Source organism: Crocodylus porosus, unplaced genomic scaffold, assembly GCF_001723895.1.
Source record: "Crocodylus porosus isolate Cpor-Errol unplaced genomic scaffold, CroPor_comp1, whole genome shotgun sequence".
Classification (NCBI taxonomy): Eukaryota; Metazoa; Chordata; order Crocodylia; family Crocodylidae; genus Crocodylus; species Crocodylus porosus.
In genome coordinates, this window is record NW_017728931.1 from 25,927,218 (window position 1) to 25,943,229 (window position 16,012).

At 38.4% G+C, this 16,012-nt stretch overlaps 1 protein-coding gene across 1 annotated transcript in view; it reads left to right on the forward strand.

Annotated features, from left to right (window-relative positions):
- ETNK1 (ethanolamine kinase 1) overlaps nt 1–5,519 on the forward strand; it is a 28,104-nt gene extending 22,585 nt beyond the window's left edge. Inside the window, exon 7 of the mRNA XM_019544437.1 lies at nt 1,130–5,519. Coding sequence (XP_019399982.1) covers nt 1,130–1,202 — 73 coding nt within the window. The 3' untranslated portion in view covers nt 1,203–5,519. The remainder of the gene's footprint in view (nt 1–1,129) is intronic.
- Nucleotides 5,520–16,012: the final 10,493 nt, after the last annotated feature.

The window sequence follows — 16,012 nt, forward strand, 5'->3', positions numbered from 1 at the left end:
GCCTAAGTTTTATTTTAGTTAACATTTTTCAAGCAGGATTTTTTTAAAGAAATACCTGTACACACAATTTCTTATTTGTATAGTGAGATTATTTCAAGGCAAACAGGATGCCCAGATAAATTCCATTGACAAAAAATGGGAGACGTTCACCCTGTGATGTCTTAAAATCTTTTTATTTTAAAACATGACCTATATCCTCTATGAAAATATGTTAGAGTACTTTATAGTAGTGTAAGAGCGTCACCATGATGGTCCAGAAGTTGAGAGAGGCAACGATTTCTTAGGGTGATATCTTTTGTTGGACCAACTGTGTAGTTGGAATAAAGTCAAACAAGCTTTTGAATGCAAGACATTGTTTCCTGTGATCAGAGACCTGAGGAAGAATGTCTTGCATTCGAAAACTTCATAAATGCTTCATAAATATTGATGGTTTAAGTTTCACAAACTGAGGTTTTAGATAAGTTAATTTCTGAATTGGAGTGGTAGTGTCACAGAAGCTGAGTTACTTGGTCCCAGTGATATGTCCATATTGGAGCTGAAAATGGCTCCCATTAGGTCTGAGACTTAAGAGTTATTTGCCCTGAGCAAGGGCTTCCTGACCTTCACATGGCAAGGGGTGTTCCACAGACATAATCTAAATGCTTTCCTCAATGATCCTTCACAGGATTTAGTGCCTTACCCAGATAATGGCTGATGTTGTGGGGTTGAGGTAATAAAACATCAGTGTCCTTGCTTTTTGGAGGGAAAAACATTGTTTATTAAGACAAAAGTGTCTTCTGAAAATTCTTTTATTTAAACTAAGATGCCACTTTAACACAAACATAAATTAGTAATCTGAGCTGTGTGGTTACTAAACGAATAAACTGATTTCAGTGTTTTATTTTACTTGAACGTAGTGTTTGCAACTTGTTGAACTAGTGAATCAGGCCGTCATAAGATTCTCAAAATTGAAAGTTTTCTAGACAGTAACCACTAGATGGCACAGTATGCTAAATAAATAAGCACAACTTCCTGGGACTTCAAAATAATGGGAAATTATCCAATGAGGTTTTGAGACTCTTGGCATAAACAGTTGGACTTCTTAAGAATTCTCACGTCTTCCTAACTTTCAGTTTTACTTTTTGAATAGGTATGCAATAGTTCGTTTTAACCAGTATTTCAAAATGAAGCCAGAGGTCACAGCGTTAAAACTTCCTGAGTAATGAAGAAGGAACTTAAAATGAAGAAGCAATCCTAGAGAATAACTACTTTTTTTTTCTTCTGAGAACAGATACTGGAAAAAGCTAAACATTTGTTAAAGTACTATAATGTTCACTTCGTTGTTTTGCTTTACAAATGATGCCTCTAAAACAGTCTTTTAATGTTAAATCTAATGAAGAGCATACCTACTGCTGTTGATGTAAAATGGATTAGAAATTTGCTAAATCTATAAAAAGTTCGTAGAGATGGCAAGGTAATCCTTACTTTTGTAATTTAACAGGTTGTATGTGAATTATTTATTATGAGTTTAACATGATTCCATTGCTGCTTTCATCACTCGAGTGGAGACAGTGAAATTGTTCCAAAGGATTTGTTTTTAGCATTTATTTTATTAAAGTAACCTTAACTTATATTAAACTGTACATGGTCAGAAAACTTTTAATCTTTGAACTGTATACAAAAAGTATGTGAATGGTAGTACACAATTAGGGGAAGGAAGAGGAAGATAAAAAGCAGCTTTCCACATCATGGTACTTTTTATAAAGAGGTTTCCCTGTTTGTTGTGATAGATTAAATGCCAATATTTTGATTTCCCTCCCCCCTTCTGCTTAGTGTACTACTCTGTAGAACTGTGAAGGTTTTGTGACCCTCTGATTATTCAGGAATATGTACCATCGCACAGTGTCTAACAGGAAGTGTACCAAACTGACTAAGGTGGAAGGATTTCTTGTTTTGGTAAATGTACATTTTTTTTTTTTTTAAAGACCACTATTTTAACATCTCAAGTTATTCCTTCCCATTAAAAAAAAGTTTTTCAAAACTGTTTGAACACTATGTTCTGGACTATGTGTATATTTTAACATATTGCAATAGCAGCCAACAGGATGGACTCGTGATCTAAAGCTTAGTGAATGGAAATCCTGTTGCACTTGGGAGCAAAACAATAATTGCCACTTAAGTTTACAATCTATATATCATTTTAATCTTTCTTTTTTCACTTCTTTCTACCCTCTACTTCTGGGGGGGTTTTAATACTTAGTCAAGTAGTTGTAGATTCTCTTACGTGTTCTCATTTTCCTACCAAATAATAACAGAAATTTTACTAGTACATTCTCACATTCAGAGAACTTTCTCCAAATGAATGAGGTTTGAACAAATGAGGCTTTGATCATAAAACTTTTTAAAGAGCTGCAATACCAAGAATGGTCTGAATTACAAAATATGAATTGAAAACATTTGCTTAGTAACTGTGCAGGTGGATAGGAGGCTTTAAATCTTAAATTGCTGTGTGGAGTTGAGCAGCCACCTAGACAACTCCAATTATTCCTCTGAAAACTTTGCACTTTGGTCACTTAAGTGCCCACGTGTACAAAGTCCGAGTGTGTGCATATACAATATATGCAAACACAAACTTACCTTAAGAATAGATATGGAGAGCCTGATGCACAGACTCCAGCAAAGATATTTATTCAAATTGCTTTGTAGTACAGTGTCATTTACACACAAGCTTGACAAAAGCTTGGATTGTACCAGGATGCTTAAAGCAATCAATGTGAATGAAACACTTTCACCTTAAAAACAGTTGTGAATGTCATTCTGTTGTTTTACAAAAGCAAGTCATTTCTTAAGTTTTGTATTCAGTAGTGACTAGTCCAATCTTGTATTTCCAACAATCGCATTCTTAAAACAGCAAAAAAAAAAAAAATGGGTAAAAAATTTTTTTACGTGATTTAACATTTTTGTTAGTAATTATTTAAAAAAAAAAAAAGGGTAATTAGATTGGGCAGATCCTCTTGGTATAGTCTAAAGAACTGAGTAGCTAAAAATCAAAGTTACACTTTCCTTTTGTAGCACTAGCAAGGATGTTTCTAGAGCTCATGAAACTAGCAAGCAATGAGTAGTTTTTAATATTAGTATCCAAAATAAAACCTGACTTCTCACTAAGAGCATGAATCTGACAATCTTGCATTTGGTATTCCACGCTCCACAAGAGGTGCTTCTCGTTTCAGCATGCCATGTCTTGGACTAAGATTCTGTTCAGTGTGGGAGTGTTTCAGCTCTTGATTTCAGAACTGTGGTAAAAGCAGTCCTTTTGGCCAGAGTGGCTGGTCTATTTCTTGTACTGTTCATGTGTAGTTTAGAAATATGTGGAAGTGAAAATGTGGTAACATTTTCAATTATTTTAGTCTGGGGAAATTAAATTAATGGAGCCTTGTCTCCCAGCTATTCTAAGGCTCATCTTGTATTTTAAAATCTATATGGGGTGGCTGTTTGTTTTTAAAGACAGTGCAGTTGCTGCTAAGCTGAACTCCCTTGTCACATGCTAGTAGTATTTTGTTTTGGAATTGTGCTGTTTTGTTTTTAAGCTTGTTTTTACAGTGCAGGTAACCATGTTCTCACATATTCGGCTTCATTTTTGGAGCTCAGCCTTGGTTATGTAGAGCTTCTAATTCCACTGAACTCTTTATGTAGAGCTCACAAGCAAGAATATTAGCACCGTAAGTTTTGTTTGAACTAAATTTTAAAAGCAGAAGGCTACTTAAGTTACAAGGCTAGGCTTGGCACTGTAAGTAGAAGCTTGGTTTTTCATTCGTATGTTAAAAGTACTGCTGTGCTCCAACTCCCATTTAAGACTAAAATGTGATAAGCTTGAAATTTCTGCAATAAGTTGCTCTTGAGAGATGCTGTTAGGGAATGTTCCTCAGTTTTATTTGGTGCTGCTTGGACTTTCCTCTTCTGCTAGAAGATACTCTGCGAATTGGGGACAACCACACAGTCGTCAAAGGGTAAATGAGGACAGTTTTACAGTGTGCCCATTACATAGGTAAATCCACTGCAGAGTGCATGTGCTTGTAACCTGTGGTAAATGACAGCTAGCCTCCTAAGTAGCCACCCTTCAGCTTTTGTGGGGTAAGAGCATATGCACAGGTAATTACAAAAATAGCTACAATGTAGATCCCTGGCATTGTTTACCTGCTGGTGTAACTAGTTTTTATGCCCACAGCAGAGTCAGCTAGCAGCTAGGGCATTGTGGGTTTGCAAATAATTGGCCTGTAGCTGCAACTGCACAAGCTTTTAATCAACCACCTGAACACTCAAATAAGGAACACACGTTTGTTTGCTGAAATTCATATTGAAAGTTCACTCTTTGTAATAATTTAAGGGTATTTAAAGAAAAAAGAAAAAAGTGAGCTCTAGAAACATCCCTGTGTAATTCTGGCTTTGACTAATCAAGAAGTTATTCTGTTGCCTTTGTTAAACTAAGGGCATGAATGCCTAAATTAATAACTCTTGCTGTAGTTTAAACCTATATTGTAAATATAAAGAGGGTTGTTAACAATGGCATTCATGCATGAATAGCATCATTCAGTAGACCTGTGGCCTGGTTGCTTTTGTAAAGCAGAATAGTGTGAATTTTTTTTCTTCTGACACATTTCTGTAATCAGACCTGGTTAATCCATGCCTGATTTACTAAAACATCTAAACATTAAAGACTTAAGTGATGACCAGTTTCACATAATTTTAAAACTCCATCTATGATTCTTAATCTGCATTTTAGAAAGGCATTTTTAAACTGATTTTCATTAACTGGGTCTGAGTGCATATGTACATACAACACTGTAAATAACCATTTGTAAATTAGTGTGAATTGTACTGTATCTTGCATTTATGGATTTGTGTATTGCATTGTACTCTCTCCTTTGTAGAAATTTTGATGTAAAGAAGATATCCAACCTTTGTGTGCTGACTTTTTTTGTTGATCTTGTTGTTGTTAAATTGACCATATTCAAGGGATCTGTGTGTGTTGTGTGATGATCAGATACACACCCTGTAACAAAACATATTAATTTTGTTATTAAGGTATCCACCATAGTCTTACTGCCTCTGCTGTCTGCTTTCCATTTGCTTTTTATGTTAACATCTGCTTTTTGGGAATAATGATTCTGAAAATAAAGGAATTAATACAGTAATATGCTTAAGAAAAATTATATTCTAGTAATAAGGCAAATTTAAAATGCTAATTAAAAGAAAATGTATTGCCCTTCAATATAGGGGAAATTTGTTGAATCTCATTCACTCTAAATGGGAACACTTGTAATTCTTCACATACATCATTGGCAGCTGGTCGCTTCTGAACAGAAATATTAAGGACCCTTTCTATAGAGTATTGTTCCTGTAGTAACGGAAGTGAGTTATGATCTGTTAGAAAATTCCTAAACCAGCAGTTTCCAGTGTATGTAAACTGTTGTCATAGAAGCATTAATTATTAACCCTGTAACTTTGTGAATGTTATAATAAAAGACCAAATCATTAAAATACTTCTGGCTGTCATTTTCCAGAACACTTAAACTACTAAATTTGTGGCCCACTTATCCTTGTCATAATGAGTGTCCTCTATCAAATCCCATTCTGACCTATTAGGAGGAAAATATAGTACTATCTATACTACTAGTACTATACTACTATAGTAATATCCAGCTTTTTCTCAGAATAAGCTTTTCCTAAATCAGTAGTCAAATGGAAGAGTGAATTGGTCTGTCTTGTCTGTGAATTGAATAAAGTGACAGTTTTAAAGTAGACCTTGTTTGTACTGTTGATGCCAATACTTGCATGTTGTATGAAAGTGCAACAGCATACAGTTATTTTTAAATGTTTACTGTAATATATTAACTGAATTCTGTCAGATGCGTCTTTTCTCTTTAATGAAGTATTATCCTGCCTAGGATTAGACTAAGTTTCTTAACCCCATAGCCATTCTTTCTTTCTTGTATAGAAGTTACAGCTATATTCCAAGTAGTCATCCAACTTACTATAAACAGTTATTAGGTTAGGAGGTCCCCCTGTTCTGAAAGTATTAACCTCAGAAACAAGCTGACAAATACTGTGGCTCTGCACAATTACAATTACCTTTTTAACTGTCATGGCTGTGATTAACAGACTTGCTGGAAAATATTGGGGCACAGAGAAGGAAGAAGCATTTTGTTTTTAAATGTATATGATCTTGGTCGTCAAGTTGACACAAATGACTGTGTAACTCCTATTCTGTCAGAATCCATGTGCCAGACAAAACAAGTACTGATGCTTTTTAGAAGCTAGATATTTCATGTTACCTAGGGTCCTGGAAAGCATTATTTAACTTTAAATGCCTTGGGGATCTAAAAAAAAGTATCAAAAGGTCAGTATTTGAGGGGAGGAGGGATTCACAAATTACAAAGAAGGAGAAATAAGCCAGTTGAAGCTTTGGTCTGCCTTTTGATCTCACTATACTTTTGCAGTTCACAGATTTTAATCAAATTCTAAAGGAAAAATTGCTCAGTGCTGAAGCTGAACTACTTCAAAAAGGAAGTTGACTGTTAACAGAAGTTAAACTCTATCCTTAGTCCCCTTCCACTAAAACATTTTTTTTTTTAATGGACATACTTGTTTAAATCACGTTTTTTCTTGCTAAAACCTTCCACTTTGTACCCACCAGATCCCAGTCCCTTTTATTCTCATGGCACTTGCTTTGTGGGTGGTTCAGTGGGCTGACTCCTACCCATCAGTTTGGGCTCTCTAGTGCTGTTTTGGTATTTTGTTTTAATATATGCCTTTCAAAAAGATACATTTGAAACATATTAAATACAAAACTGCTAGTTAGCAATTGGCTTCCTGTCCTCTTTCCCAAATGCAAGAGGTAATTCCAGTTGATGAACAGTAAAAACGTGATCATGTTTCCACATGGTGTAGTGCAATCTTGCAGCTGATCTTTTTCTGTACCTTTTAATGTCATAGGCTTAACATAGTTGGTATAGTTAGTTATGAAAAATGCAGCGAAGTCAGAGCTTGTTCTGGGACAATGTAGGTGTTCTGCTAGCTAACCACACAGCTGGAATGAGGGAAGTTCTCTGAGGTGGTAGAACCACACAAGTCCAGATGGCCCACAACAACATGAGCCAACCTTTGTGGCCTACAGACCTCTGGAATGGAAAAGAAAAATGTGTAAATGGTTTGCACGTGCCAGTTGTGTGGTACTGTTCTACTGATGTGGTCAGACACTGGAAATTGCATTGTCTGACTTCAAGAGAATTTACCAAATGATCTGTTCAATTATGTTTATTACTTTAACAAAAAAAAACTGGCCAGTGACTGAAAATAAATTTTCTTAAAACTATCCTATATTTAAAAGTTTGTGCACAATTGGTTTGTTTGTATAAGAACAAATAATTATTTGGCTTTTCAAGATCCTGACTAGTTTGAAATAGATGGATAGCTTAATGATAGCTTCCTATTCAATGACAAAAAGAGCTGATTGAAATGGGTTTAAACTGGCAGAGTGATCTGAGCAGAGGACAGATCTACAGACACTGGGTTTCTCATTCAGCACATTACACTGACTCCCCTATGGTCTTTAGAAGTGGTTTAACCTCTATGTTCCAGTTTTTCTATCTTACAGACATTTTAATTTAGGAACTTCTCAGGAATGCTGTGACCATTAAGGTTTGCCTGTATGAAGAAAAAGAAAAGCACTGAGTTCTGACTTTATTGCATTGGAATCAAAAGTTGGAGAAAAGCATCAAAGGACATGAACCACTTTAAATCTAATTTTTAATCTTTTTAAGATAGAAGGTTTTTGAGGTCCTACTGTGTATTGTTTCTGTTGCTTTTTTTTTTACAACCATAATTTACCATCTTAAAAAGGGTTTTGTGGGGTGTGTTTATTTTTCACACCAGGGAGAGATCCACAAGATGAAAGTGATTATATGGGAAAATAATTTAAAAATGACTATCAGCAATGTACTCACACTCATGCATGCACGCACACAGAGTAAGTTTGAAAAAAAAACCCTCTAATTTCTAGTCATCGTAATCTTAAGTGTTATCAAAGCAGCCACTATAAATGTATCAATGATGATTTCTGTTTGTATCTCAACTGACATCTATGGTAGTGCTATACTGCTTTCTGCAAAAGTGTTTTGAATAGGCTGGGCAGTGAGAAGCGATCAATATCTTAAATGTAACTTGAAGTGGGTTTATTGGTCCCATTATTCCAGCTACCCAAACCTGTGTAAACCCTTTCAGAGATGGGGCTATAGCATAATAAGGAAACATTCCACCATATCATTGTCTAGAAGATATTTTTTGGTATGGTTTTTATTGTTACATTTTTGCGAAGTATGAGTTAAATGGATTTTGTCTAAAAATAAAACAAAAATAGCTAGACATATTATCTTAGTGGTGTGTCAGTTAATGTGCATTCTGTTCATTCCTCAGCTCTTACTAGAATGCATTGTATTTCTTTTGACTCTAAGCATTGTGTTGATGCTGTATTTTAGTAAAGGCCTTCTACCACTGATCAAATAAGGAATGCATCTTTCAAAGAGAAGGACACTCATTTTGTAAATTAAACTGGTGGAAACAAGGAGCTGGTTTCTTATGGCACTGTTGGCATGTATTTTTGTTGATTTTGCTTTTTAGTGGCTTAAATACAGCAGCATGCAATAGCTCAGCTATTATTCAGGCTATGTATTTTCCTTTTAATGCCACTCATTTGAGGTGTTAATGATTCCTCTGGAAATGGTATTCTTTGGGATTTAGTACTTGGCTTCCAAAAAACAGCCTATAAGCAAATCTGCGTTAGGAATTAAAGGTGGTTTTGGTCATTAAGTTAAGTGGAGAATTAGGAAGTGGTGTGAATGAACCACTTAACACTCACTACTCTTACAGTCATGCAACTGACTCATACTTGCCACAATCAGTTATCTTTTGGGGCAGAACCTGTATACTTATCCGTATTTAGGGTTAGATTATATACTAAAACCTCCAAATCTTTGATACAATCCATATTACTTTGAAGTATAAATTGCCATTAACATCTAAGGAGACTACTCCTGAGACTTATAACATGACCTTAGTCAGTGGTGTTTTGGGGTTCTAACAAAATTGATGTTTGAAATGTAGCTCTAAAAAATCCTGTTAATTCTACACTATCTTTCACCCTTAAAAAGACTCATGTCACTGATGCATCTAAAAGAGGGGATTCATATAAATAGTAGATTTTAGTTGCACTCAAATTCTCATTGTCTGTAATGACCATATTGGGAGTAACATTTCTTGAGCCCAGTTCTGCTTTTCCTCATGTACATGCAGGGCTTACTGCTGTCCATGGGAATTGATTTCATGGAACTAAGGGTAAAACTTGCCTATCTAGTTTCATTTTAAATATGTTTGAAATAAACATGAGTCTTCCCTTATATAGCCATTAGAGGACTATAGTACTTTTAAAAACACAATCTAAATTAGTACAAAGAAGTCTCATAATACTTCAGCTTTGTGTAAGTGTAACCTATGCTGGAAGAATTCAGCCACATGAATCTAGTTTTTCTGATGGCACCTTTTTAATTTGATCTTAAAATGAACTTTAGTAAGCTAAGGCTGCATGCATGCATTCAAATAACTTGGAAGATTTCTCACAAGTTTCTTCTCCTGGTAGAAAAACTAACCTAGAAATGCCCAAATAAACATTCAAATGCTGAGGCCCTTGAAGAGCAGAGAGCTTGCCCTGCTGATGCTGTGCAGATGGGTGGACCCTGTCCACACATCTCAGCCTGTTCCACAGATTCCTGAGTCTGCCTGGTGACAGATGGCAGCAGTGCACAGGGAAACTGATAGGTTGACTGAGCAGTTTGGGTCAGCCAATGTCTCCCTGCAGCACAATGTAGGATTGATAAAGGGGATAGGGGATGTTCTGCCCCCTGCTCAACTGCAGCAACAGTCCAGAGTCCAGCACATGCTACTGTCTCCTTAGGAGGTTTGAGGGGAAGGAGCAAAGTACCCTGGGATACTGAAGGACTGTACTGTGGATTCTCTCAAAAGAAAATGTGTACAGAGGTTTGTTTTCCTAGGAGTATTTAATCCTGCTTGTTCCCAGGTTATTTTTTCTCCTGGAGTGTCCTTCCTAACATCTGTGCATTTGTGGTTTCTCCTAGGACAGCAGTGACTCTCCCAAGGGAAACTTAATGTCTGTTATGCAGTAAGTCTTACAACATGGAGCTGTAACAGAAGGAGCTTTGCACTATCAAATGCAACCGTTGCAATTATACTTATTTTACAGTGTGGTTTAACTGTATGACACAACAAAGCTTGCTTCATAAATCAGTGACAAAACTACATGGAAAAAAGAAATCTGGACTAATAAATACCATATGACTCATCTTTTGATTTACTGAATTTTCCCTTGTTGAATTGTAGTGATCTGCATTAAGAATTGCATAATTTGAGATTATCAGATGCCTCAGCTTCATTTGGCCTTCACTGACCTAAACAAACCATTTATCTTATCTACAGTTTTTGCTGCAAAAGTAGTAATACTACAGTTATGCATGGATAAATCTTAGCAATTTATTCATGTTTAGAATAAAATGATCAAACAATGTCAAAGTTGTAGATTCAAATATTGACTGCTTGGCTTGATCCAGTCAACATCTCTGACTTTTCCTTCATGAATCTTCAAGATTCTCTGTAACACAGTAGCTGTGGCTGGTCTTCTGTTAATTATCCCATATTCATTGAGAGTGAGTTATCATCTTGGATTATATGCCAATTTAAAAATGCCCTTGTGTTAAAGGCCTTGTCCTAAAACTCACTCTCTTCTCCTTAAGTTTACTAAGCAAGCCCTTTTTAGGAAGTCCAAAGTTGTGTGCGAATCTCTAATTAAGAATTGTCTTGCAACAAATTCAATTAGTGACTGTTTGCCATGATCTATGACATTAGGTAAAGGGATGCCATTAGGCGATAGTATGAGACATACCAGTAATATTTTCCTTCAGTGAGAGGATAATGAAAGCTTTTTCAAAGGGAGACATTGTCTTGCCCTGTTTGTGCTTCTGATGCCTCCTGGACACTAAGTTTTTTTTGACAGAAAACCTCAGTGCCTAAACTTCAGTAGTTATGTATGCCCAGATGGTCTGTTATCTTGGCTAAGCCAAAAGCCTTGGTCATACCTTCACAAATTAGGTGTCCTTTATACCTATATCCCTAGGGCGACCCAAATCAGTAGGAGCATTCTGAGCATGCCCAACTTTGACTCGTGTTGCGAGTATAGCACCCACAGCAATTTTAATCAAAAACAGGAGAAAAGAGTGGTGCTGATGTTGCCCACCTAAAAGCATTGTGGTAACAGCACTAGACTAGGAAGTGGTAGACGTAGGGTGTTTGTAGATGTGCTGGGAGGCTGCCCTGACATGAATTTTACAGCTATTGATGAGCTTTAGTTAAAGTACCCTTAATGCCATTTTGAAGCATGGGGATGCTAAAACGCAAGATGCTACAGCACTTGGCTCCAACATGACCCTCCCCCCCCAAGCATGTGTAAAAATGCCCATTGATTCCAAACTCTCCTTAACCTGGAATTCTCCTTGGCTTATCTTTCAAGAGAGCATCTTTACTATGCTAGAGGCCAGGCTAGGATGAGGACATGCAACCAACCAACTTGTGAAGAAGCTGGGCCACTATACAGACAAAATTCATGGGAGTGAAAGCAGAGCTTGACCAGTTCAGTTAGGAATGTGTTTCCTTCAGAGAGGAGAGATCTCCACCTGTGCCTGACACCATGCTGTTTGCTTTAGAGTCATTGGATAAAAATGCAAAATGTTGGCAGTATGGACAAGAGCACAGGCCTTTCTGCTCTGAAAGAGAGTACCTTCATCAATGGGCTAGAAAATCATAATTTCTCTAGTTTCCATTTGTTTTCTGCCCCATGAATTTTGTTTTCTTGGCTACACGGTAGTTGAATACCTTTTTGTAAAACTATATGTATAATTATATATACATCATCTAATGTAAACTTTCCATCACACACCTTAAAACCACGTTAAGAAACTGCACACCCATTACAATAAATGCACCAGCTCCCTTGCATCTCCGTGCACCCACCCACCTCCCTTTCCTTAACCCCATCACAAGCTCTTAGTCCTAGCCCCTATCTGGGGTTTACGTTCTCAGTTCATTCACAGTCCTCATCACTAGCTTCCGCTGCTACTGATTCTACTTCTGTCTTCCTTGCTGTCTCCAGGTCCAGTTGTGTTGCTGTCTTTTTCATTCTCCTTGTCCACTCCCCTTCCAAAGGGGACGGGAGGAGGAGGGGCAGTCTTTGAACATCCTGTGCCAAGCATCTCTTTTCCAGGTGGAGTTGGCTGCATTCTTTCTGTCCTCTCCCACCGATTTCTGGTAGTAGGACTGGAGTTCATTCAAAAACATTTTGACATGGTCTGTTTCCTCAGGCTCCGCGTGTCTGTACAACAGTAGTTGAATACCACTCCACTTGGGCTGGAACTCACCCTTGGAGTTAGTCCAGCTGTGCAGTGGAGGGCAGCCCAGCCCCTATCCAGCTGCATGGGAAGGAGGGGGTGTGGCCCAGCTCCAATTCAGCTGCGTTGTGGGGGTGGGAGATGTTGCTCAGCCCCAGTCTGGCCATGTGTGGGGTCAGGAAGCACCTATCCCATATCTGGCTGCACACAGCTTGGGATTTTGGCAGTGGGAAGGGGTAGCAGCATTTATTGCCACTGCTGCCCTGGTGCCAAATTTCCCAGCCTGTGGTGAGCCCTGCCCATTGCATGCGATGGTTCAGCAGGTCACGTCTGGCCTGTGGGCTGAGCACTCCTCTAGCTTGCTGCTTAAGTCTCTGGAGCTGTGGAGCTGAATCTGAGGAGGGCTTAGAAAGATTTGAGATGAGCCTGGTGTTGGCTGCTGTTGACATTTTGTTTAGCAGGTTGAATGCTGCAAATTCCCCTTCCAAGAGACCTCAGGCACCAAACATCAGCTTATGAACGGCACTCTGAAACTGGTGCTGAACTTTGTCACAGGAATGCACAGGGTTGCTGTTCCTAAGCCCCTTGGTAAATCTTGTTCTCAGATCTCATGCCAAAACCTCCACAGCTTTACTGTGTAATGCTGGTAGTTAGAGAAAAGAGAGTTGGGGGTTTTTTAATATAAGCTGGCTTTAAGTCGGAACCTCTTTTCCATGAAGCGTATTCTTTTGCAGTCCTTCAGAGAACTGATCTTGACTCTGCTGTATGGAGACACTAGAAAGTCTTATAGGAGAAGGGAACACACAGGTTTTTAAACATGATTTCACTTTCCTGTCCTATAAGTATGGTGTCACCTGTTGTTCACCTGCTTGCTCTTCACCTCAGCTTTCTATGGTGTTATGTGTATACAGATTCCTGTTTTTGATCCTTTGGGATGAAGAAGTTCATAAATATTATTCGAAGGGGTCTCAATTACTATGTACCTACTAGAGCAATGGTATTCAATCTACACGCTAGTATATCTAGCCTTCAAAGTGACTGGATCTGTTCTAGAACGAGGGAGATCAGTGGCAAACAGCTCAGCCCAGCACATCCCATTTCCTGCCCTGCACTGTGCTGTTCCTGCAGCCCTTCCTGCTCTCTCCCTTTTTCCTCCCCTATAGCAGGTGCTGCTTAATTTCCTTTATTCCCCATTTTTCTAGGCAGATGCTAACTAAGGAAGCTCTCTTGGTAAGCTCCCTCTCTTCCCCCATGTGGCAGGTACTATTTACCAGAGGAAATCTCCCTTCCCTCTTTCTCCTTTCCCTCCTTCCCCAACTGGAGGGAATGGTGCCTCCAGGTTGCAAGCACCTGGCCTGCTGCTGTACAAAAATTGAGCTCTACTGAACTAGAATATTTAGGCCAGTGGTTCTTGACCTTTTCGATTCAAAGTACCCCTGGACAGACTTGAGGCACATCTGGAAAGACTCTTTGGAAAACGTTAGCTCTTAGTTTTCACTTTTTGCCTACAGAAAAATAATAAAGCAGTTTTTTCTATTGCAAAGGACACAGAAAGACCACAACTAAGGTTTCCTATTTAAAATCTCTGGATTTATGTTGTGAATCATGGTTATAAGGCTAATAGTACTAATGTTGGGTAGCACCACATGGCACCCCACACCTGGTTGAGAATCACTGATTTAGGCATTTGAAATAAGCCTGGGAAAGCAATCTGGTTTATTTAAGATGGATGCACAGCTATTATTTTAACTCATTTTTTTCAATGACTGCCTTTAGTTCTGTGTCATGCTTTCCCAGGGCAAGCTTCAGCACACACCTACAGGTGGCAATGGAGCCTCAGTGAGTGTGTCTTACAGTGCCATTAGCTTTTCAAGCCAGCATATTTTTTGTACTGCAGCATGTCATCCATTGAGTTAAACAGGAAAAGGTATTTTTTTCTCTCTCAATGAGTTGCAGCCAAGATCTGTAATTGCCTTGCTCTTAATGTTGCGTAACTGTTAGCAAGACTCAAGCCAAGCATTAATGAATTTCACCAGAACTTCATTTTTTTAATGAGCATCATTAATCGTTAGTCATGCATGCTACAACCTACACTTTTCTAAAGCGAGGGTTTGCCAATTGTGTTGTACTTTACAAACAGCAGCATATTCTCCCCTCCTCCTCCTCCTCCCCCCTGCCAGTGAAACAACAACCACAAAAAAAGACTATACATAGTGGGGGAGGGAAACTAAGAACCAGGTGGTTTGACCTTTTAAATACTTGAGAATTTCTTCTTAAAGGCCTTAGCTTTCTAGCAGCGGTTACTGTGCTTTTTTCCTTAACTCTACTTGTAGGGCAGGTGTGAGAGCTGGTGGGCAATAAAGCCAATGCAGATAGCTTAGATTTTGGCCTGGCCCATCCGAAAAGAAGCATTTCATGATGCTGCCCCACAATGTGACTGTTCAGGTCTGAAGTAGTTGGGCACCTTTATTTTTATAATTGATTTAACACTACTTCCATCTTTTGGATTCTGGAAATGGAGGTGTCAAAAGCAAACAGAAAAACACAGAAAGGCCTTCTTCCTGGTTTACCAGCCCAATATGTTCAAACAAGTGAGTGATTATGTGAACTAAGCTGTTTCTGTTTTATGCAGTACTTCTCTCTAACCTAGTAATAGTCACCTTGTGCAGGTGAGTTAAGCTAACATTCTAGGCCATGTGTAGACTAAAGAAGGGGCATGTGTGCACAACACTTTAAAGCAGGTTAAACACTTTTGCATTAAATGCCTTGGGGTGCAGCAAACTAAAACTCCTCCAAGGAATTTGTTTGCTGCCCTACAACCATGGAATAAAGCACCAGGCTCCATGCAGCTCAGGGGCTCTGCAGGAAGCCTGCATAGGCAGGCTCCAACCAAGCAAAAAAAAAAAAAAGCAGCAAGCTTGATCTTTTTCTTCCCCTGGAGCCTGCCTGAGCTGCGCAGGGCCCTGGTGCTTCCCTCCACAGCTGCAGGGTCTCCATTTTGTCTACACATGCCCCTATGGTGCCTATATATCTGTTCCAATGCATTCTAATTCGAATACTTTAGCATTGCCACAGCATTATGTGTATAACCCTCCCACAGGTTTAAAAATGGCTGCTGGGGTGCTTTAACTAAAGCTTGTTGAACAAGCTTTAGTTAAAGCATCCTGTAGCCATTTCTAAACATTTTGGGGCTTAATACACATGATGCTCCAGCATTTTTATTACAGCAGCTCTCTGGGAACTGCTCTAAATGAAATGCCTCCTCCCTCCCACTCCCAAGCACATGTATAGGCAGTAATAGTGTGGGTTTCAGACTGTGTTGCCGCTACTTAAAAATATTCTGTAACAAAAGCCTTGCTCTCCAACAACATATATAAGATTTGACCCAAGAAATGACACCATTGTCTCAAGCAGGATATTCTGGCTAGATAAATGGCTTGCACTAAAGATTTCATAGGAACGTTAAAGCAAGTGAGTTTCTCTTGCTGTAGCCTGCATAACTACAAATATTGCTATTTGGACAAAAA